Source organism: Lissotriton vulgaris, chromosome 10 (genome assembly GCF_964263255.1).
Source record: "Lissotriton vulgaris chromosome 10, aLisVul1.2, whole genome shotgun sequence".
Lineage (NCBI taxonomy): Eukaryota > Metazoa > Chordata > Amphibia > Caudata > Salamandridae > Lissotriton > Lissotriton vulgaris.
The window spans coordinates 257,175,549-257,199,754 of NC_141698.1; the positions used below are offsets into that span (position 1 = coordinate 257,175,549).

Here is a 24,206-nt window from a genome sequence, read left to right on the forward strand (position 1 = left end):
GAATAAGCTCTATTCAATTTCAATCATATAAAATCACAAAAGCATAATACATGAAAAAGAAACCTTTTGAGTATATTGATTTAAAAACACATATGTACGGTAATTCTATGTTTCATCTATTTACATATGCACATAAACCATATATATTTAATAAAAGTAATAAGACATATTTAAACTATACAGTGAGAAAAAACATTTCAGAAAAATACAACCAGACAAACATTCTATGGGGGTTAGATATCAACAGTTTTCCTTACTCTCAATATGCTTTTTAAGAAACCGGTCATAGCTCCAATACAGTAGGGGCTATCCAGAGATTGTAGGTATAAAAAAGCGGGTAGGCATTGTATCCATCCCCCTTCCTTAATAAAGGCCAGATCCATCTTGATCTCTCTTTAACATAAAGTTTACAAAATAGGATCAGATGTATAGTTGTTTGTTGCGACAAGTCATCACAGGGACAGCAGCATTATTCTTTAGACCAGTTGTTCATCTCTGGGTAGCTGATTAACCGGTAAAAAATCCCAAATCTAAAACGTGTTAAACATATCTGTCATATCCCCCCAAACAGCATGAAAGATATGGTTGTATATCATATGTTATCAGAGTCAATTGATGCTGGACTACTGAGGATTTATTAATTTCATGTGTAAGTCTAATGGTCTCTAGGTGGGACAAGCATATTTTTTTGAACTCCTTTCTAGGGATAGTAGTCATTGTCTCTGGGCAATTGTAATATTCTGGGTGCCCTCGGCAACACATACATTTTTTTATATACCTCAACCAATTGATCTTAGTAGCTTGGTCAATTTGCATTGCATCTTTAATTATTTCCTGATTTAAGCCTGTGCGGCTTGTGGTCCAGATTCTATGCCAAAGTAGCACTGGTTGTACTTTGACAACATCAGCAATGTAAGGAATATCCAACTCACTATGTAAATTAAAAATGGATGTATGTCATTACATCGCATAGTGATACCACGCGTGCCATTACAACGCGGGTATTACTACACAATGTCAATGACAGCGACATGCCATTACATCTCAAACTTTGACCACGAGTATGCCTTTCCCAAGCATGCCATTACAACGCAAAGGCATGCGTGGTAAAGCTATACTCGTAGTTAAAGTTTGCAAGGTAAGTGACAACCTTACCCCTACACCTACACAACACCCTACTCCCACCCCTACACTACCCCTAACCCAAAAACACTACAACACTACCCGCACTACTCCCATCCCTACACTACCCTAAACCCTAAAACACTACTACACTACAACACTACCCAGACTACTCCCACCACTACACTACCCTAAACCCTAAACCACTACTAAACTACAACACTACCCACGCTACTCCCACCCCTACACTACCCTAAACCCTAAAACACTACGACACTACAACACTACCCACACTACTCCCACCCCTACACTACCCCTAACCCTAAAACACTACTAGCCTACTTTAAACCACTACCCATACTACTCCCATCCCATCCCTACACTACCCTAAACCCTAAAACACTACTACACCACAACACTACCCACACTACTCCCACCACTACACTACCCTAAACCCTAAACCACTACTAAACTACAACACTACCCACGCTACTCCCACCCCTACACTACCCTAAACCCTAAAACACTACGACACTACAACACTACCCACACTACTCCCACCCCTACACTACCCTCAACCCTAAAACACTACTAGCCTACTTTAAACCACTACCCATACTACTCCCATCCCACCCCTACACTACCCTAAACCCTAAAACACTACAACACTACACTACACAAACAGTACAATACTACACTAAAACCTGAAACACTACACTACCCTAAACCCCAAAACACTACACTACACAAACACTGCTACACTACCCTAAGCTCAAAAACACTACACAAACACTACTACACTACACTAAAACACTACATAAACACTACTATACTACACTAAACCCTAAAACACTTTACTACCCTAAACCCTAAAACACGTCACTACACAAACACTACAACACTACCCTAAACCCAAAAACACTACACTACACAAACCCTACTATACTACCTAAAACACTAAAACCCTACACTACCCTAAACCCTAAAACACTACAGTACACAAACACTACTACACTACTCTAAACCCTAAAACCCTACACTACCCTAAACCCTAAAACACTACACTACACAAACACTACCCTAAAACCTAAATCACTACACTACACAAACACTACTACACTACCCTAAAACCTAAACCCTAATACACTACACTAAACAAACACTACAACACTACACTACACTACAATACAAATAACCAAATTAAACATTAAAAAACACACAAATATTAGACCACTACTTTTACACTACCCTAAAGCCTTCAAAAGTAACCCCAAGCTCAAACTCCCTTACCTCTCTCCTCTCCAGCGTCGCCATCTCTGCTCCTGGTTCCTGTTTCCTCCTTTCTGCTTGGTGCATGTAGTTTGAGGAAACAGCCTATGTTTCCTCCCAACGACTTGGATAACTGCCGCAGCCGCCAGCGCCATTACACATTACATCGCATGCATTGTAAAAGCGCATTCAATGTAATGGTATGCATGGTTTTTACCATGCGTTGTAATGCATGCGATGTAATAGCAACGCGTGGTAAAACCCGCGTTGTAATGGCTGTTCCCCATGAAAAACAGGGAAACTGGCAGGTACAGCTAAAGTAAATTTTAAAAAGGCATTTTCGACATATTGGATAGGAGATGAATCATGGAACCCCCATAGTTCCCCCCCATAGATGGCTATACTCACGCATTTTGCCTAATAAATTTTCAAAAGGATCCCCAGGGTCCGCTTACCCATTTTGTTAGAAAAATTACCGACAGCCACAGTAGCCTTCATCAACAAAAGACTCCTATTCCCTACCGCCTGGGTCCTTCAGCCAGTACGGTGGAAAAAAACACCTAAGTTAGTAAACATATTTGTTGTTTCTATTCGGTTTTCCCCATGTGGTAGTGCCATGCATTTCTGTTTCCCCCTCCCACAGGACATAACAAACGTTTTCTTGGCATTTATTTTTAGACCCAATGTATCCATAAAAAATGTATATGCTGCAAGTGCCTTTTGAAGGCCCAATTGCGTGCGGGTCATAAGCACTGCGTCATCTGCGTGGAGAAGGGAGACAATTGGGCATTTAATAATGTATGATGGGTCCTTCACCTTGCTCACCAGTTCATGTTCCAAAGAATTAGTATAAAGAGTAAACAGGAAAGGTGCAAGGACGCATCCCTGTCTGACCCCCCCTCTCCACGTTAAACAACGCAGTGCCTTCCCCTTTAGTTCCATTACAGACCTTAGCAGGTCCCCTAGAGTATAGTTGAAGCAAGAATTGAACCAGAACCGGTTCTACCTTTAGCTCTCTTAAAATTTTCGACAGATTATTATGAATGACACAGTCAAAAGCCGCTGTCAAATCTACAAAGGCCAGATAAAATTTCCCTGCCTTTGCCTGTGTATATTTTCCAATCAGGATGTTAACATTAAGGACCTGTTCATTTGTTCCTAGCCCCTGCCTAAAACCATACTGGACATCACTTAGAATATTATTTTCGTCAGCCCATACTTGTATCCGCTCTAAAAAAATCCTGCCTGCAACTTTCATCAAAGAATCTAATAGAGATATGCGCCGGTAAAAGGCAGGATTCCCCCGGTTCCTTTTTTTAAAAATCGGCACGATCAATCAATTAATCAGGACACTTGTAAAGCGCACTACATACCCGTGAGGGTCTCATGGCGCTGGGGGGGGGGGGACGCTGCTACTGATCGAAGAGCCAGGTCTTGAGTAGTCTTCTGAAGGCCAGTAGGTCTTGGGTCTGCCGTAGGTTGGTGGGGAGGGTGTTCCAGGTCTTGGCGGCGAGGTGGGAGAAGAATCTGCCTCCGGCTGTCGTTCTTTGGATGCAGGGGACAGCGGCGAGGGCGAGGTCGGCAGAGCGGAGCTTGCGAGTGGGGATGTAGAAGCTGAGTCATATGTTGAGGTACGCTGGGCCGGTGTCGTGGAGGGCTTTGTGTGCGTGGATGAGGAGCTTAAAGGTTATCCTCTTGTTGACGGGGAGCCAGTGTAGATCTCTCAGGTGAGGAGTTATGTGGCTACTGCGGGAGATGTCGAGGATCAGACGTGCCAAGGCTTTTTGGATGCGTTGTAGCCGTCTTAGGAGTTTGGCCAATGCTCCTGCGTAGAGGACTGTACAGTAGTCCAGCCTGCTGGTGACAAGGGCCTGGGTGACTGTTCTTCTTGTTTCAGTGGGGATCCATTTGAAGATCCTGCATAGCATTCAGAGGGTGTTGAAGCAGGAGGAGGAGATGGCGTTGACCTGCGTAGTCATGGTGAGGGTGGATTTGAGGATGACCCCCAGGTTGCGTGCGTGGTCTGTGGGAGTCGGAGCGGTTACCAGTGCGGTCGACCACCAGGAATCATTCCAGGCCTAAGGGGTGGACCCAAGGATGAGGACCTCTGTCTTGTCCGAGTTCAGCTTCAGTTGGCTGGTCCTCATCCAGTCGGCGACGGCCTTCATTCCTTCGTGGAGGTTAGTTTTGGCTGTGTGAGGCTCTTTGATGAGGGAGATGATCAGCTGGGTGTTGTCGGCGTAGGAGATGATGTTAAGGTCGTGTTGACGGGCGACGTGGGCGAGGGGTGCCATGTAGATGTTGAACAGCGTCGGGATGAGGGACGAGCCCTTTAGTATGCCACAGATAATCTCAGTGGCATTGGAGTGGAAGGGGGGAGGCAGATGCTCTGGGTTCTACCGGAGAGGAAGGATGTGGTCCAGTCCAGGGCCTTCCATTGCATTGTGTAGGCATGTGCGTAGGGTGCAGTGGCAGACTGTCTTGATGGCGGCTGACAGGTCCAGGAGGATGAGGGCAGCTGTTTCTCCTGATGTCATCTGTGGTGGCGATGAGGGCAGTTTCAGTGCTGTGATTGCTGCGGATCCGGACTGGGATGGGTCCAGGATGTTGTTGTCTTCGAGGTGGAGGGTCAGCTGTTTATTGACGATTTTCTTGGTGACCTTAGCCGGAAATGGGAGCAGGGAGATGGGCCGGAAGTTCTTGAGGTCCTTGGGGTCCGCCTTTGGTTTCTTGAGTAAGGCGTTGATCTTGGCGTGTTTCCAGCTTTCCGGAAAGGTTGCTGTCTCAAAGGAGATGTTGATGGCCTTGCTGAGATGGGGTGCAATGGATGCGCTGGCTTTGTTGAAGATGTGGTGGGGGCATGGGTCTAGCGGTGAGCCGGAGTGGATGGTCTTCATGATATCGCTGGTGTCCGTGTCGTTGACGCTTGTCCAGTAGAGTAGATGGTTGGGGTCTGTGGTGATGGTGAGGGGGGTGGTCGTCTGGGCCGTCGTGGCATTGAAGCTTTCATAGATGTCGGTGATCTTGTGATGGAAGAAGGTAGCGGGATGTCGTTGACGTTGGAGCTGGGGTTGGAGAGTTCCGTGACGATGTTGAAGAGCTCCTTGCTATTGTGTGCGTTGCTGTCTTGGCGGTCCATGAATGAGGCCCTCTTGGTGGCTCTAATGAGTTGGTGATGTCTCCGGGTGGCGTTCTTGTGGGTGTTGTAGCTATCTGGTGAACGTTTGCGGAGCCAGTTCTACTCCAGTTTTCGGCATGTTCTTTTGGAGAACTGGAGGTCTTTGGTGAAACAGGTGGCTTTCTTGCCGGTGTGGCTGTTGGAGGGTGTCTTGAGCGGGGCGAGGGTGTTGGAGCAGTTGTCGATCCATTGCCTGAGGTTGCGGGCACCAGTGTCAGGGCCGGTGGTGTTGGCGGGTGGGTCCTTGGTGAGGGTGGTGGTGAACTGGTCATTGGTGACTTTGCTCCAACATTGTTGAGGCAGCAGTTGGGTGCGGTGGTGCTTGGTGGGCTTCCTGAAAGTGAAGTGTATGCAGTAGTGGTTGGTCCAGTGGGGATCGGTGGTGCGGTTGAAGGAGACATGGAGGCTTGGTGTGAAGATGGGGTCGAGCGTGTGGTCGGCGGTGTGGGTGGGTGTTGTCACAAGCTGTCTGAGTCCGAGAATGGCGAGGTTGTCGAGCAGGGCGGTGGAGTTAGTGTTGTTGTTGTTCTCGAGATGAAAGTTCAGGTCTCCTAGGAGGATGTATTCCATGGAGACGAGGGTGTGCGTGCTGATGAAGTCTGTGATGGAGTCACTAAACTGTGGTCGGGGTCCGGGGGGTCTGTGGATGAGGGTTCCTCTGAGGGTGGTGTTGGGATCGGTGTGGATCTGGAAGTGCATGTGTTTGGCGGTGCTGAGGGTGTCGTTGGTGTTGGTCGATACTCTGAGGGTATTCCTGTGGACGATGGCGATTCCTCCTCCTGTTCCGTTGGTGTGGTCCCTGCACGTGATCTTGTATCCTTAGAAATGGCAATGGCGATGTCGCGTGTGGAGGCAGGGTTCAGCCAGGTCTCTATCAGGAAGGCGAGGTAGAGTTGAGGAGGTCCCAGAGCTCGAAGGCGTGTTTGCAGATGGAGCGGGTGTTGAGGAGGATGCATCTGAGGTAGTTGGGTTCCTTGGTGTGCGGTGTGGCTGGCCGTATGCTGGAGTAGTTGCAGTTCAAGGGTCCTTGGGTGTGCTTTGGGGTTGCCCGGTAGCTGGTGTGTTCTCGACCGGGGTTGACTGCGTGGAGGGTGCTGGTGTTGTAGTGTATTCGGGTGTTGTGATGTCTCTGGGTTTCAGGTGTTCTGGCGCTGGGCGCGGTTGCCGGCATATGTAGGGGAGGGACGGATGGCTGGGAGGCGTGAGCGGGGCGGACGCCGGATGTGAGGGGGAAGAAAACGGCTGGAAAGTAGGCAGGGAATGCGGGCAGACAGTAACAAGCGAAAAACACAGGCAGAATCAATTGAAAATAACAGAGCAGACTGATAAGAGAATTCAAAAAGAAAATTAAATTAAAAAGCAGCTGACACAGGCGGGAGCAGGCTCGAACCCTGATGCAGAGGGTTGGCTGGCAGAAGGCAGAGCAGATCACCGCAGAGCTGTGGGGAGAGTGACGACCGTAGCACAACACAGGATTAATGCAACAAATTATTTATGGAGAGTCGGAAGGCAGATGAGGTCACTTATGTAAAAAGAGAAAAATACCGGAGCAGCCATTGCAGGGGCTGCTGATGTGAACCCTGGAGGTAGGAGGAGGGCTCAGGATGCAGTGAAAATCACGCAGAGCTGCTGGGGAGAGTGCCGGCCTGGACCGAGGTCGACTCCGACCTAGAGTTAATGGCTTATGGTCATTCCATGGTAAATTGGACTGAGGGTGTTTACTGTCAGTGTCCACATCTTAAGAAAACATTACTGTAACACAGTTAGGGTAAGGGGCACTGGGCTGGTAACAGATGAACAGGAAGCATGATATGTGAAAGCAGGACATCTGGAAATTAATGATGAACATGCCTATACATTGAAATATCCCCAAAAATGATTTTTGCTGTAGCAAGGCTGGCTGCTTCCATAGGGATTTATTGGGCTACATTGTTACATTTATTAAATGCTACATTTGGACTGACAGCAGCTAAAAAAATATTTAAAAGACTAATTTTAAAAGTCATTCCAAATGCCTTGTAAGGGTGAAGTAAAATTGTGTCTAACTATTAGCACCTGGTACTTTTAGAAAGTTACCAGTTTTGCGCCTAAAGCTTGTAAGACTTCAACTGTCAACTGGCAGCTTGATGGATTCCATGTGATGAGATGTGGATCGCTCCCAGAGAGAGGACAAATGGCTTGGTTGTGGGCAGATGCTGGTTTTCCCTTGATAAGATGACCTGAAGGCTGTGCCCAGGGCTATTTGTACTTCAAAGAAGCATCCCCTGTCACAAACATATCACACTGACACCAGACCTGCCCTCATTCTTCGTGTTTCAAGCCAACTTGTCTTTAAACTCAGTGTGGGGAATGCTGTCTCAGAACTAGTTTGTCATGTTGGATTGCACCAGAATGCTGTGAGAGAGGGTTGGAACAGGTGGAGTGTTAATGTGGCATCCCACGATTGGCTAGGGGTGCCAGACATGTAGAACTTTCCACCCACACTGATAAACCCCTGCACGAGGGTAGACAAAGAGCAAGACCCTGGACCTGACAACAACAACACCAGAATCATGAACAGTTGGAAGAACAAGCCACCTGATGCCCCTCATGGGCCAAGAACTTTGCCTGAAGCTGGCCCACTGGACTGGATGCATTTCTCTAGGGCCAGTGGTACTGGCCCCCTTACAACACTTGAGGGCCAGTTGTGGGGAAAACCTGGACTCCATTGCCACAGCAGATTCCCTGTATAACAGTCAGGGCACCATGGTGTTTGTAGAGGACAAAGCAGAGGAGAATTCTGAAGCAGTGAGTCAGAGAAACCAGCTCCCCAGGTGGTCTGCCCCTCTTTTGAGGCCAAGAGACTTGCTAAAAATGTCCTGTGCGCTAGAATTCAACACCAAGTGTAAAATGAGCCCAAAAGCATGGAAATCGGTCAATCAGTGTTGGAACTTTGACCCTCTCACCAAAAATGAAGCACCTGGGGCTCCGTCACAATTGCTAAATATGCCCCTGGGGTGGGTCAGTTCCCAAGGGTCAGAGCAGGTTCAAATATTTACTTTGCCCAGGGGCATGCCTGGGGCCCCATCCACAGACCCTTCCTGGCCCAAGAACACCTAGGCCTGGAGCGGTAATACTGGGAGCCGAGATTACACTTGCCGTGGCAGGCAGAGGAAACAAAAGTTGCTCCCACCTAGCTGGAACAAAAGAAATTACTGCTGACTCCTGAGCCTGACAGAGAAGTTGCTGGGGAGACAGTCAGGCACCACTGGAATGGGTTCCCCTTGGGCAGTAAATTAGTGAGTGTTATTGATGTGTGCCAGCAAATTGGGATGATTAGCGCACACCAACATCCCCCCCCCCCCACACTATATGCCTCGGACTGCTCTACTTCGCTACTCTGTGAGAATGGGAAATTTGGTTCCCAGTAAGGAGACAATCACTGACCAATTATTGAATTTCTTATACTATTCGTGAAGTTTAAAGGTGTTGGCTGTAAAGTGCTGATTGAGTGAAAGTGGAATAGAGGTGTATTATTAATTTAGTTAATGATTTGGATACATATTGCTTGTGGTGTAAATCAGAGGTTGAACATGTATTGCTGACCACAGGGGATGGGGCTGGATACTGTGAGGATCAAAAAGGAAGATCAATTTATGTTTTCCATCAGGTGAGGTTCAATAGACAAGGATTCATCGAATAAACTGATAGTTGAAGGGATCTTATTAGATACAAAGTTCTCTTGGATCTATAATAAACTGTGAGTGAAGTGGGGCTCATTCTCATGGACTAAAAGGTTACTAGATTAGTAATGTAAATTACATGAAGCAGAGGTAGGGTGAATACTGATCAAAGAATGACGTTGAAGTTCAATGAATATCATAAACGACTGATGGGGTAGAAGGATGATTCTCATTGAGGGAATGGGGTCTGGTTTGGACAATGTGGAAGGTGGGCGAATGAACAATTCTTCTAGAATGAAATGGTGGTTGGATATTTAGTACTCCTGATGTGGAGGGCATATTGCTCAATTAATGTTCGCAAGGGGAGATGAGTGAGACTGGACTTGGATGATGGTGAAATGGCAAAAAGGGTAACCGGGAGCAGAATCTAAATATAATAAAGATAATACCCATCCAGAGAGGATACTCTATGGCTAATACTCATACGTTGAGGGGAGATGAAATGGACAATGCTTGAAAGTGATGGTGATATAGGATGGGTTAAATATTTAAGGTGTGAAGGAAAGGTTGTATGAATGAAATCCCTAGATTAGAAGAGAGGAAGAAAAAAATAATTGAATGAATAGTATGCTGTATCACCAGTGCTCATTGTACATCTTTTAATTCGCTAGAATTAGCGCTCCTGAGGCGGAAGCCGGGAGCTAGGGCACTAACTCTGAATTGTAGCACCAGCTTTTTGATATTCCCGCATTTTAAAAAACGCACAAAGTTCTCTCTGTGCAATCTGCTACCCTCTTATTGGACTGCATCTTACCATTCATGGTTGCCTTCCCCTCTTAGGACCTCTGCCATCTTTCCCGAGCCGATCTAGGGCTCGATAGGCTTACGGTCCTCTACCCCTCAGGCGCAGACATCGGGCGCCATCTTGTGTGAGGAGCAGGGCAGCCCTCTAGTGCTACGGCCGATTTGGGGCCCTCGCCCTATAAAATGAACGGCATTCCCCTTCCGCGCAGCGGGAGCGAGAGCAGCGGGCGTGCCGATGGCACGCCGGAGCCGCGTCAGAGGCAAGCCCGTCTGTGCCCGTCCGTGCCCAGCCGGGCCTAGGGCCAGAACCTATGCCCATTTCTGCTGACGGTCACATTAGTTATTCACGGAGTGATCTTCTCCTACTAAGACCCCCCAAGAATACGCGCTGTCACTATGTGCATAAGCAGGAAGATACATACACTCATTGCGGTCTTTGCAGCCCTCATTCATGGGAATCTAATCTTAATCCCCCAGCCTCTACTCTTTTGCGTATGGCCCTATTGAACTGTAGGTCCCTCCCTAAGCACTCTCTGGAGATCAATTTTATGCTACAGGACCACGATTTAGATATCTTGCTTCTTACCGAAACGTGGTTAACCTCTAACTCAGAGGCCGACATTGTCCGTGCACTCCCCCCGGGGTTCTTAATTCATTCTCAGACAAGGCCCTCTGGTAAAGGGGGCGGCTTAGCCATATTGTATAGAGATCACTTTGTCTGTAGAGTGAAGGATGGCAGCATCTCGGAGTCTGAAAGCTGCCACTTCTACTTCCAATTATCTTCTACCACCTCTTTTACAGGCCTCTTATTGTATCGCCCTCCAGGGAACTCAAGCCACTTTGTTAACTCTCTCCTGGAAACAGTCACTGTCCTGGCATCCTCCACCCCCAATTTCACCATTCTAGGGGATCTCAATCTCTACTTTATTGACCCCCTAGATAAAGTGGCGGTGGACCTCCGACTCGATTTTAGATCATACGAGCTTCGACTAGTTAATACGGGTGCCACGCATAATAAAGGCCACCTTCTTGACCCGGTTTTACCAACATTCGGTCATTTCAGGCTAGCCCCTCCTTTCCCTTCCCCTGGTCAGATCATTTTTTGGTCCCTTTCTCCTGGCAGGGTGATTTTAAAACACCACAAACCTCCAGTACTTGCATTTTTGAGAGGGTTTGGTCCAAGATCTCTGTGGAAAACTGGACTCGCACACTTGAACATTCCATTCCTCTCCATGATCCAGACCCCGTGGTTGCAGACACCAACTTTAAAAACTGGCTTACGAGTTCACTGGACCTAGTCTTGCCAAAAAAACAAAAAAACTGGGAGAGTAGGCTCTGCCCCCTGGTATACACCCAAGCTCAGAATCTTAAGGAAAGGCTGTAAGAAGCTTCAGCGCACCTGGAGGAAAGATTGGGACAATGCTAACAAAGATACATACCGTGCTGCTATTAGAGCGTATAAAGTCGCCCTTAGAAACGCCAAGACAGTATTCTTTGACAAAAGAATTAAAAGTTCCTCTAACTCTACCAGAGAAACCTACCAGATTGTCAAAGAACTACTGAAGGTCCCCGACCCCCCATTGTCTCAAGACACGTCAGGAACCAAATGTAATGAACTTGCCAATTATTTCGACTCAAAAATTAAAAACATCTTAACTACCCTGTCCCAATCGGACAGCCATGTTAATGCCGGTAGCCTGCCCCCTGCCTTGGGTCCTCAGCTCAATGCTTTCAATCCAGTCTCAGTTGAGGAATTTCTTAAAGTCCTAGCCATTATTAAAAGTGGCTCCCCTAGTGACCCGGTCCCTATGCGGTTTCTCAAACAGATTGCCACTACCATTGCTACACCGGCAACTGAGCTCATTAACAATTTTCTTTCCCATCATTGTTCCGCCAAGTTGGAAAGGGGCCATTTTGAAGGCCCTCCTAAAGAAACCGCATCTCGACTCACTGGAGCTGGCAAATTTTAGGCCGATCTCATTACTCCCAGGACTCAGTAAGATCACAGAAAGATTGGTGAATTTACAACTCTCCCACTTCCTGGAGTCTAATGAGCTACTGCGGAGCTCTCAAACCGGATTCCGCACAGGCCAGGGCACGGATACGGCCCTCCTCTCTGTCATCGAGGAGGCAAGGTGCATCTTGGATTCGGGAGGATCAGTGGCAGTGATCCTCCTGGATCTGAGTGCAGCCTTCGATACGGTTAATCATCGTGTCCTTATCCAGCGCCTGGCTGAGGTGGGAGTAAGGGGGCCGGCCCTCTCATGGCTAACATCATACCTGAATAATCGCACCTTTCAAGTCTGGGAAGGCAACTCACATTCTGCCTCAATCCCCCTCCAGTGTGGCGTGCCGCAGGGCTCGTCTTTACGCCCCACATTGTTTAATGTGTATATGGCCACCCTGGAGGATGTGGTTGTCCCGTTTGGGATGAAAATTGTAAGTTACGCAGATGACACCCAACTGGTCGTCTCACTCTCCCAACTTGATCAATGCCCTGACAGTCTTCGTCTATGCTTGACAAAAATACATGCCTGGATGTGTGATTCCTCCCTTAAATTAAACGGGTCGAAAACCGAAATCATGTTACTAGGTCACAAGGTGACCTCAATACCCACCACTATCTGGTCTGCCTGTCTGGAGGATTCTCCCAGCCCAAAAAAAGAAATTAAAAGCTTAGGGATCTGGTTGGAACAAGATCTCTCGTTCAAAACACAAGCAAAGAAAACGGCAAGAATCTGTTTTGGCCTTCTCCGGTCTGCCGGGAAAGTCCTTCCTCTCCTCCCGCAGCATTCTAGGAAGCTGCTAGTACAAGGACTGGTTTTGTCCACACTAGATTATAGTAACGTGATTTTTCTGGGGGCCCCTGAAGCCACTATTAATAACAACAGACTCAAAATGCTGCAGCCAGGCTACTGATGGGTACTACAGCCAGAAAGTCAGCAAAACCAGCACTCAAATCTCTCCAATGGCTCCCGATACGTGAAAGGATTAAGTTTAAATCTTTATGTATCACCCATAAGCTTCTTCAGGGTAAAGGACCCTCTATCATGAAGAGTCTAGTTACGCCCTACAAGGCTAATAGGCCCCTGCGCTCTGATAATTAATGCCTGGCGAAAGTGCGAAGATTCAAGAAAGCACGCACAGGAGGCCGCCGCTTCTCCGTGAATGCGGCCTCGCTATGGAACTCCCTCACCTCGAAACTGCGTGCGGAACCCTGCCGTTTGCTTTTCCGGAAGCTCCTGAAAACCTTCCTTCTGCCCAAATGACCCTCTGTTTTCCTTTTTCCCTCTTGAGTCTGATTCTAGTGCAGCGCTGGTATGCCTCCGGGTAAGCATGCGCTTTATAAAACTGGTTACATTACATTACATTACATTACAGTATCACCTGAATGAAATGAAAACGAAAAGAAGAATACATTAACTCAGTGTTATGTAGCATGGAATACAGATGTGCTAATTATGGCAACATGTTTACTGTAAAGAGTAAATGCCCTGAATCTTGAACGTTAAAGGAGAACTCAATTATAAAATTATTGATTTTGCGTTTTATACCAATAGATATTTAAATTGAAAAATGAAAAACAACATGACATATCTTTAGAATATAGACTATTTACATTAATGTTCAAAGTAGCTCTTAGACGTAACTTTTTCCATTTTACTATGTTTTATTCGTTACACTCTTATAATGGCTAATATGTTGTTTTGCATATTTCAGATACACAATAAGGTCAGTTCCAAAGAGAAGACAAACGTTCCTCATTATGGTCCCAATTTAGTATGGAGAACTCACCAACACCACAATGCCCATTCGACGACCTCGGTGATAGAACAATCTTACAACCACCCATCTGGCTGTGACAATATCCACACGTGTGAAAACAATCATGGCAAGTATTTGACATCAAGCTCTGTGTTATATTCCTTTATCCACACTATGGTGCTAGTGATTCCCTTTCTGTTGCATTATAAAGAACCCTTCTCCCATTCTGAAGAAGGATATAATTACCTACGTATTACCAGTTGTAACATGTGATTCACAGGATTGTCTCCTGGAGCAGAAACATCTATTGTAAATCGCAAGGAACAGTTAATGTAGTCTTTGATCAGCCTTCAACTTGTAACATTACCTAATCATCCCATTTTACACCATTGTCCTTTTCACTGAGATTAACAATGTTTTAGCAAGTTCAATCTGGTATTATTTTATTGAAACACCTATGATGGTGTTGCCCCAAACATGTGTTCTGGTTCCAGTAATGCCCCCTTCTCACACCATATCTTACTATATAATGATGCACCTTGACAATAAAACAAAGTCTGTCACAATTTTGAATCCTTTCAACATCCTTGAACAAATAAGCGCTCTGTACCCTCTGCCTTCAAGATACTTGTGCTGATATGTATTTTGAAATACAATCCACAGAACCAAGGACATGCTACTAAAGGCATTTTGATAAGCACCAAGCCAGCGTGGGCTCATAGGAAGGGAAGCAGTGGACTTTGATCTCTACCTGCATCAGGGAACAAGGGAGTATGTAACTGAGTGGGATACAGAGCATGGTTTGAGTGACAAACAGCTGTTTGAAGAGAGTAGCAAAACATGTTACTACACTTTACCAGTACAAATATGAGAAAAGTCAGTCTTTCACAGGATATACCTATTTTGAAGAAATATCTGACAAAAGTCTATATATTTACGTTGAAGAAATACAACGTGGATATTCCATTGAGACGATGATACATTCTTCTTTGTAATTTCATTAATTAGTTGATTTTCTTATAGTTGTGCTTACTTTTTAGCTATATATGAGGAATTTATATAACAGCATTAAAAGTATTGTTATGAATATTTTATTGAGATGATGACAGTGGCGTCACTAGGGTTGGTGTCACCCGGTGCCGGTAACTCATGGTGTCACCCCCTCACCACTTACAGCATGGACCTCATGTGCCATCAGCGGGTTTGCCTTCCAGTCTGCACCCTTTCCACTGTTTACCTAGGGGTACCCTGCGCGAGTTTCAGGACGCTCACCTGCGTGTCCAGCGTTGTCCCCTCTTTTTTGCAGCATTTGTGCCTGTATTTGCTCAATATAAACTCACTTGACTGCAGTTTGGTTCACTCTGCGTCTGGGCGTTATACTTAGTTCATTGGTTTCCACCGTATTCAATTATTCTCTGGTTTAGGCTTTTCCTGAAGCCATTTTTAATAACCACTAACTGTGTTGATACAACCATTGCCAGGCAGTTTTCTCTGTCTCAACCCACTGCTCACTAGGCAAACTAAAATGATCTTGAAAATACCAAATGTGCAGAGGGTCAAAGGGGAAATAGTTTATCGACCTGTCAGCTCATGCCCCTAGAATCAACGTAAATACATAGAAAGAGAAGACCAGGTCCAAGGGGGTGTGCAGCCCTGAATGGTGAACGAAGATCACGCAGGTGCATGTGGGAAAAGAGTGTGTTGGGTCACACTGGGCTAAGAAATTCCCATCAGACCACCCTCGTGCGGCATTTCATCATATGGGAATGAGCAGTCGCTCCATGTGCCGCCAAAATCGTCACGTGGCGGAATATAAGTGGAGAGCGGCATGCTGAGCCACAGTCATGCTCAAAGAAAAGTATAGGATGAGTGCAGTGCTCTAGAAGAAGTGATTACTAAAATTGACTACCTAGACTAAGGGGAGTACCTATAGAAGTTAGTGTAGGTGTCAAGATTAAAAACACGGCTAGTAGTGGATGAGTAAGACTACACTATGGCACTGTGCAGGGTGGTCGACTAGTTTCAGCTTGATGGAGCATTGCTCCAGCTTTCGTCAGGACCTTAAAGATGATAAGCTACTGCAACAGAATGTGATAGATGTACAAATACAGTAAACATTAATGGCAAACATGCAATGTACTTAAGGAAGTCATATATCCCCCCAGAACTCGGAACCTGAATATCCACTGGAGACAGAAAGGAGATCTTCTTCCTGTCAGGAAAACAACAAAAATTCATGTACCCTGTTACACACATGAAACCACATAACCCCACAGACACCATCAAGACAAAACACACCTGCGAGAACAATTTGCGTTCCGCATAACATATAAGCATACTAGCTTCATCACATAGAGGCATTTCCTCCTAGTGATACTCACCCAGCTTTGTGTGGGTGAATGCCTCACCTCGCCCGGCAACCGCTCGGGAAATTGAGGCCTCGCTCTGAGGTGTAGAAAAAAGGACACAATTAGCTCACAATTCCTATGTGTCCAGCCCAATTGTTTTACACATACAGCCCAATGGACGTGTGGTAGACTCCCATCTGTCCTGCCATAAACTAGCCCCGCCACTGAACCAACACTAATTTACTTAAGGTAGGTCACTGACCCTCGGAGAGAAAGAAGGGCAAACTCGGATGGTATCACTGCCATAGGCGACCATTTGTGTCTCCGTATCTGATACTGTGACTAACACTCCGAGTGCCATGGAATGTAGCAGCAAAAAGATGCTTTTGCAGCCGACTAGAAAAGACCCAAGTCTAAAAGCATTGCCTTGGAAGAAGTAAGGACTGTTAACTGACAGCGCTGTCTGTATAATGCTAGTTGCTACAGGGCAGTAACCCCATCACAACATCACCAAACTTACCTATCCGTCGGTACCCATTGCTCTAAGACGAGCGGAAGGGGAGGCACCGACAGGTCCGCCTACTTCATTTAAGTATGCGCGAGAGTGAAGTGTCTTCCGCTTCTCAGCCGAAGGACCTCTGCGCATGCGCGTTAAGATTAGTGCTAGGCTTGCGGCACTCCCAGGTTCCAAGTTGCTTTTTAGCTGCTCGATTCCTACTAACGCAGGTGAGCATTGTTTTCTTCGGATGCATTCGAGATCTGGTGACTCGGAGCGGCATGGCTATATTGGATACTACAATTGGCTTTATAATTTAGAAGCCCCGATACTTAAATGAAGTAGGCGAACCCGTCGGTGCCTCCCCTTCCGCTCGTCTTAGAGCAATGGGTACCGATGGATAGGTAAGTTTGGTGATGTTGTGATGGGGTTACTGCCCTGTAGCAACTAGCATTATACAGACAGCGCTGTCAGTTAACAGTCCTTACTTCTTCCAAGGCAATGCTTTTAGACTTGGGTCTTTTCTAGTCGCCTGCAAAAGCATCTTTTTGCTGCTACATTCCATGGCACTCGGAGTGTTAGTCACAGTATCAGATACGGAGACACAAATGGTCGCCTATGGCAGTGATACCATCCGAGTTTGCCCTTCTTTCTCTCCGAGGGTCAGTGACCTACCTTAAGTAAATTAGTGTTGGTTCAGTGGCGGGGCTAGTTTATGGCAGGACAGATGGGAGTCTACCACACGTTCATTGGGCTGTATGTGTAAAACAATTGGGCTGGACACATAGGAATTGTGCGCTAATTGTTCCCTTTTTTCTACACATCAGAGCGGGGCCTCAATTTCCCGAGCGGTTGCCGGGCGAGGTGAGGCATTCACCCACACAAAGCTGGGTGAGTATCACTAGGAGGAAATGCCTCTATGTGATGAAGCTAGTATGCTTATATGTTATGCGGAACGCAAATTGTTCTCGCAGGTGTGTTTTGTCTTGATGGTGTCTGTGGGGTTATGTGGTTTCATGTGTGTAACAGGGTACATGAATTTTTGTTGTTTTCCTGACAGGAAGAAGATCTCCTTTCTGTCTCCAGTGGACATTCAGGTTCCAAGTTCTGGGGAGATATATGACTTCCTTAAGTACATTGCATGTTTGCCATTAATGTTTACTGTATTTGTACATCTATCACATTCTGTTGCAGTAGCTTATCATCTTTAAGGTCCTGACGAAAGCTGGAGCAATGCTCCATCAAGCTGAAACTAGTTGACCACCCTGCACAGCGCCATAGTGTAGTCTTACTCATCCACTACTAGGCGTTTTTTTAATCTTGACACCTACACTAACTTCTATAGGTACTCCCCTTAGTCTAGGTAGTCAATTTTAGTAATCACTTCTTCTAGAGCACTGCACTCATCCTATACTTTTCTTTGAGCATGACTGTGGCTCAGCATGCTGCTCTCCACTTATATTCCGCCACGTGACGATTTGGGCGGCACATGGAGCGACTGCTCATTCCCATATGATGAAATGCCGCCACGAGGGTGGTCTGATGGGAATTTCTTAGCCCAGTGTGACCCAACACACTCTTTTCACACATGCACCTGCGTGATCTTCGTTCACCATTCAGGGCAGCACACCCCCTTGGACCTGGTCTTCTCTTTCTATGTATTTACGTTAAACTAAAATGATCGCCTTATTGTAAATGGTTCCATTTACTCTGTAGCGCCAAGAGGCCTGCATAGTTAATGTGTGCCATCTGACATACATTGATAGTGAAATGAATGTCACAGCACCCAAGTAAGGACCGGAATCATTCTTACAGGTTTGAAGCAGCGGCCACGGGGCCATGTGTTTAGCTCTCCTTACAATATCCGTTCCTTCTCTCTTTATTATACATATTTCTTTTTGCTCTCTCGCCTGCCCACCGACCTCTCAATTCTCACTGTAGCCTATCCTTCCATGTCCACTCCTTCCTTTCAGACATCATACTAAAATCAAATTTGCGAATTTCAGGAAGGTGTGCTGTTGGGCTCTATTATAGTGACAGCATGTGGTGTGCCTTCTCCTGCACAAATCTTGGTTGCAGAAAGGGCCTGATGTCGCTTTGCAAAGTTGCTCGCATACTGAAAAACTGTGAGGTGCACGAATGTCTCAACCTTATATAAACTTATTTTTACTTGTAATTATTTTGGTTATCTATTTACTTATATACTTGTGTGCTACCTCCTCTGATATGTCTGTAAAATGTATTTTTTGCCTCAAATTTTTGACCAGTGGAGTCCACGGGGGCACCATCAGTGAAAACATGACGATCGGCCTGACTCTAAACAGAGCAGGTAGACTATCAGTTTAGTGGACAGATTACTGGGCCACATTTGTGGTGCAGTACCCTGCCTTCTAAATTCTAAATAAACACAAAAGTAGCTTTTGGCTGGAAACTAAAGAGATTTCAGCAGATGATTAACTTACCAGTGGAGAAATCAAAAAATGTTAAGTACTGGGCCATGTTTGAGCATATTAGACCTTGGGAAAAATCAGCCACGTTACCCCTGTCTTTCCACTTGCGTTGAAATGTATCGATTTTAGCGCGGCCAGTGCGGCCTTTAATAATGCAATATAGCTCCACATAGAGCTTTCTTCTCAGCTAAATCCAACTCTTCAAACAGGGGGGAGGAGCAGTTAGACTTCCTCCAGCGACAAGCACAAGGCCTTACAACCCACAAGAACGAAACTGCATGAACATGCGAACTGTTGTACAAACCGTACGCCCGAACAAGAGTTTCCACACAATGCCCACTGCCACTTCCTGCCAGTCACAGCTCAATATCCCTTTTTAAAGAAAAGTGTCACCCTAATTTGATAAATCTTTTAAGCGCGTGATCTGGCGCTCGTCATGGAAATTAACCTCGGTGAAGATCACATTTACTGAAATAAGGAATGCGCTGTTTTGGCCTAGTGCAGTGAAATGAGAGACACTGCTGCCTTTCATGCAAGCCTTCATAAACAGGACCTGTTCGGTGCGCCCAACTCGGACTCCATTACCTCTGCCCGCCCATCGTCGTACTGTCTCGCCCACGCTCACACAGCCCGCTCACTTGCCGTTCAAAAAGTACATACGAACAGCTGGAGTACCAGCGGTAGGGGCAGATCTGACAGGTGCGTTCCTTACCTCTGCACATGAGGTCCCGCGGGCCCCGGCCGGTCTCGGAAACCCCCGCCGGTGAGCCATGGTGTGGGGGCGCAATCAGGAAAATATGGGGTAAAGCCCCAGGAGCTAAACCTTCCGGAGCGGCCAGGTGGGGATAGGCCGCGCGGTACTCCTGGGTTCAGTGGATCACGCAAAAGCATTGCGCCGCTCCTTGCGTGAGTGACGTTTGGAAGTTGAACGTCATTGACGTCTGGACGTTGACGTCCTATAGCAGCCCTAATAAACAATTATCCTGGCCGGCGGCCGGGTAATAAGTTCCTCGCCTCCTGATATGTAGCACTACGAATGATTATTTAAAGCAGAGGCTCGGTGTCACCCCATGTGACGGTGTCACCCGGTGCGGTCCGCACCCCCCGCACCCCCCTGGTGACGCCACTGGATGATGACTTTCTTTTTTCTACAATCTCATCATTTTGCTAATTAATTTATTGTATATTAGAAATTATTCACATGACATAAATTAATTGTTGAAATTTGGACTCAAAGCAATTGTACTCTGCATTTAGCAGATAATGTGGTTATTTGGGGAGTCCCGTACATTAACATTTTTTGGTTTTGAATTGCTAATGTTAGTAGACAACTACCACTTACTGTGCACTCTGCGCTGAACAGTATAGCTTTGCCTTACCCCCTTTCTTGTACTGTGGTAAATGGCTGTGTTGAGAAACTCAGAAGAATATGGAATTCTGTGCAGAATGCTGGCCAGAAAAATATGGTTCCATACTGTTATTTCCGACTCAATTGGATTAGCCTGGTAATTGTAGGAATTCCATGAAGAAATTCTGACCAGCAACTGAAACTCAGCTTAATAGTTGGCAGTAATATGCCTCTAATAACAAAATGTAATTCAAACTGTAGAACAACGATCAGGAAGTCACATTTTTTTCCCCTTATGTCCTCATTTGCCTTGTTTCCATCCTTCGTCTTTCTAACGAAGCCAACCTAGGGTTATGTAACTTCATTTGCTGTAGCTGGGGGGTAATAGGGTAGAGTATCCCAAGACAGCATCCGCACCTCCTTTCACAGAGACCTCCTCTTTCTTTCGACTGCAGACCCTACCCCATCCTTCTGCTCAAGCAGAAAGACTATAAACAGCAGAGGCCGAAGAAGGCTTAATCATTGGGCCAATTCCTCCAATCACAGAGTTCCCCTAGACACAAAGGGAGTCCAAAATTCATATTTCTTTTTCCCATGATCCGAAATATCCAAATTACCAATATAACTCATAGATTTCAACCATTACTCCAATGTTGGAGGTGTTGGAGACACCCATAATTTACATATCTCCCTACGAGCTAAAAGCATAGCATAAAAAAATGTGCACAATCTTTAGTGGCAATACTTTGGCATTCCAAAATTCCAAAAATAACCAAAACAGCGCTTACCTTAATTTGCAGGTTTAAAGCGCTTGCCAGGCATTTACTTATGGCCTCCCAGAAAGAGTTATAACTTCGGACAGTGTAGAAACATATGTAAGTCGTCAGCACTCTGACTGCCGCACTTGGGACAGACCACCACTCTTCCTGACCCAAATTTAGAAAGCCTTCATGGAGTCCAGTACGCCCTGTGCATAGAAAAGAGATGATTCCACCTCAGATATGCAGGTTTAAGTATTTTATAAAGCATAGACATAGATACTTGCCATTCGTTTTCCAGCTCGGTCTCTGGCAAGCATCCTCCCCACAGATCCACCGGCAAGCTAAACACACCATCCTCCATCTCCAGGATCATCCGGTATCATAGTGCAATTTCTTTTTGAAACACTGCAGTAGAGAGAAGCTTTTCTTCAAATTTGTTTGAATATCCTAAAGTTACACCCGTTGCCTTGAACCAACTTTGTACCTGGAGGAATTGAAATCTTGAAAGCGTTGAGCCTACTGCCTGCTCACACCAACTCCATGAAGCCATCTGACCCTCTGACAGCAGGTGCTTCCATCTTAATATGCCAGCTTCTTTTAAAGGTAAGGCCAATGCTTCTTTTTTCCATTCAGGAGAGCCTGGTGCGTCCCAAATTGGAGCCCAATATCTAAAATATGGTATGTTTAAAACCTTTCTGATTTTAGAATCAATCATTTTTATTAAGCGGCAAGACATCAGATAACACAGCCCAGCTGCCTACATCAACCTGCCGGCAGGGCGGATACACAAATCAGAGACACAGCGTATGGGTCTACACCCCGGAGGTCGACCCCGCCTTAATGAAGGCTCCACCGCCCCACCTCTAACAAAGCCACCATTTTATACGGAAAACAGCAAAAATAATAAGCAAAAAGGAAACACTCTCCCCTCCCAAACCCCCACCCAACCGAAGCCCTCCTCCCTTCCCGCCTCCCAAACCCACCCCACTCCGCATCAGCTCTATTTTGTCCTAAATAACCTTGTGATCCTACCAACCAGTCTGGCCACCTGCATTGTCATTCAAGGGCCCGGCGTGGCACCCACGGGTTCCAGTGGGATAAGTTGTAGGATTTGTAGGTACTTCGGGCATGTCACTTCCCGTAAATCTTTTGACAAGAGTCGCAGAAAAGGGCCCCGTAGCTTAGCATACTCCGAACCCTTCCCATCCATACCCAAGGAGAGTCTTTCCATGGCCAGGGTATGCCACAATCTTTGAATCCAGTCTCGGAAGTCAGGCATCGCCGGGGAACCCCATTGAGCCACCAGGACCTGTCGCGCCGCTAGCAAAGCCAATGCAATCTGTCTGCCCCTTAGAGAGCGCAGCGGAAAAGAAGTGGAATGCGATAGCCCCAGCAGTGTATGTTCAGGAAGTCATGGAAGAATAATCTGAAAAGCAGAATCTAGCTCATCTAGGACCGCAGCCAAGTAGCGCTCCAGCTTCGAGCACCACCATAGCAAATGGAGCAGAGTCCCAGCCATCCCGCAACCCCTCCAGCGGAGGCCTGACTTCGCTTTGTCCCACGCCTGGATGCGTGGGACAATACCAATATGTTGGTATTTTGTAGGCCGATTCAGTCCCAGCAGTGTTGGATGTTGCGTGGTGCGCACTATAAAACACTTGCTCCCACTCTTTGGGCGTCAGTGGGCGTCCTAACTCTACCTCCCAGCAGACCTGCGCCTTGTTACGTTGCTTCTGCGGGCAGTGTAGGATCATTGCGTAAAGCTCCGATTTAAGGCTCCGGTCATCCTTCTTGCACACCAGCCATCGTTCAAAGGCCGTGAGGGGCCGCGACATGAGTGCAACATTCGCTGGTTGAGTCACCCAATGTGCGACTTGCGCATGATAGAAAGCGTCCTCCTTGTGCAATGGAAAGTACTCCGAACGTAGAGTGTGAAATAGAATTAGTCCGTCCAGATCGAAGAGCGAGCCCACCCTCTTGCATCCCTCCTCTCGCCAATGCTGGAAGATCGGGGATGCACAACCCGGTGAAAAGTCAGGATTATCCACTATGGGTGTCATCGGAGAAGGGAAGGACGTCCATCCCTTGCGCAACGCCAACTGATCTCAAGCCTTGAGCGTTGGCGAAGTTACCGGGAAAGAGTTCAAACCCCACGCTCTATGTTTGCGCGGCAACCAGAGCTCCCGCCAGATGTTACATCCAGCCACTGACTGGTCCATAAAGTTCCAGTGTTTACTGGACAGGGGCCTATTCCACTTGGCTATCTACCGAAGACAGGATGCCTGATAATAAGCAGCAAGTAGTGGAAAACCTAAACCCCCGCGGCCTTAGGAGTAGTTGTCACAGTAAAGGCAAATCGTTGCCTCTTATAATTTCATAGAAACTTGTTAAGGAGGCCTTGAAGTTTCTGCAACATGCCCGCGGTGGGCTCAGAGGCAGCATCTGGAAAACATAAAGAATGCGGGGCAGCACCGTCATTTTGAAAGCGACCAGTCTCCTGAACCATGCCAACCACAGGCGGGACCAGTCCGCCAAGGTCTTAGCGATCTGTTCAGCCAGAGTTGAGTAATTTAAGGAGAGCGTCTTAGGGTGGGTGGAAGCCAGCCGAACACCCAGGTACGTGATATCCGAGTGGAGCCACTGGCAAGGGAAGTCCCTCTGCAGGTCCGCCACATCGGCATCGGGGACCGAGATATTGAGAATTTGTGATTTGGAGAAATTGACTTTAAAGCCTGCGCATTTTGAAAGGCCAACAGTTCCGCAGATAGACACCGCAGAGAGGGGTGGGGGTTAGTTAGAGCCAAAATGACATCGTCCGCATACAGACTGACTTTATCGACATCCGCCTCGAACCGGAGCCCCGAAATATCGGCATGGGATTGAACGCGCTGAGCAAAATGCTCCATATAGAGCACAAAAAGCAGCGGGGATAGGGGGCTACCCTGCCGCGTCCCCCTAGTAATAGAGAAGGCGCTGGACCGACACACATTTACCCGCACCACT

The 24,206-nt window shown here is 46.7% G+C and overlaps 1 protein-coding gene across 1 annotated transcript in view; it reads left to right on the forward strand.

Annotated features, from left to right (window-relative positions):
* Positions 1–24,206, forward strand: part of LOC147685065 (GTPase IMAP family member 8-like) — a 278,533-nt gene that overhangs the window by 168,407 nt on the left and 85,920 nt on the right. The window contains exon 3 of the mRNA XM_086940946.1: positions 13,756–13,927. Coding sequence (XP_086797072.1) covers positions 13,756–13,927 — 172 coding nt within the window. The remainder of the gene's footprint in view (positions 1–13,755; positions 13,928–24,206) is intronic.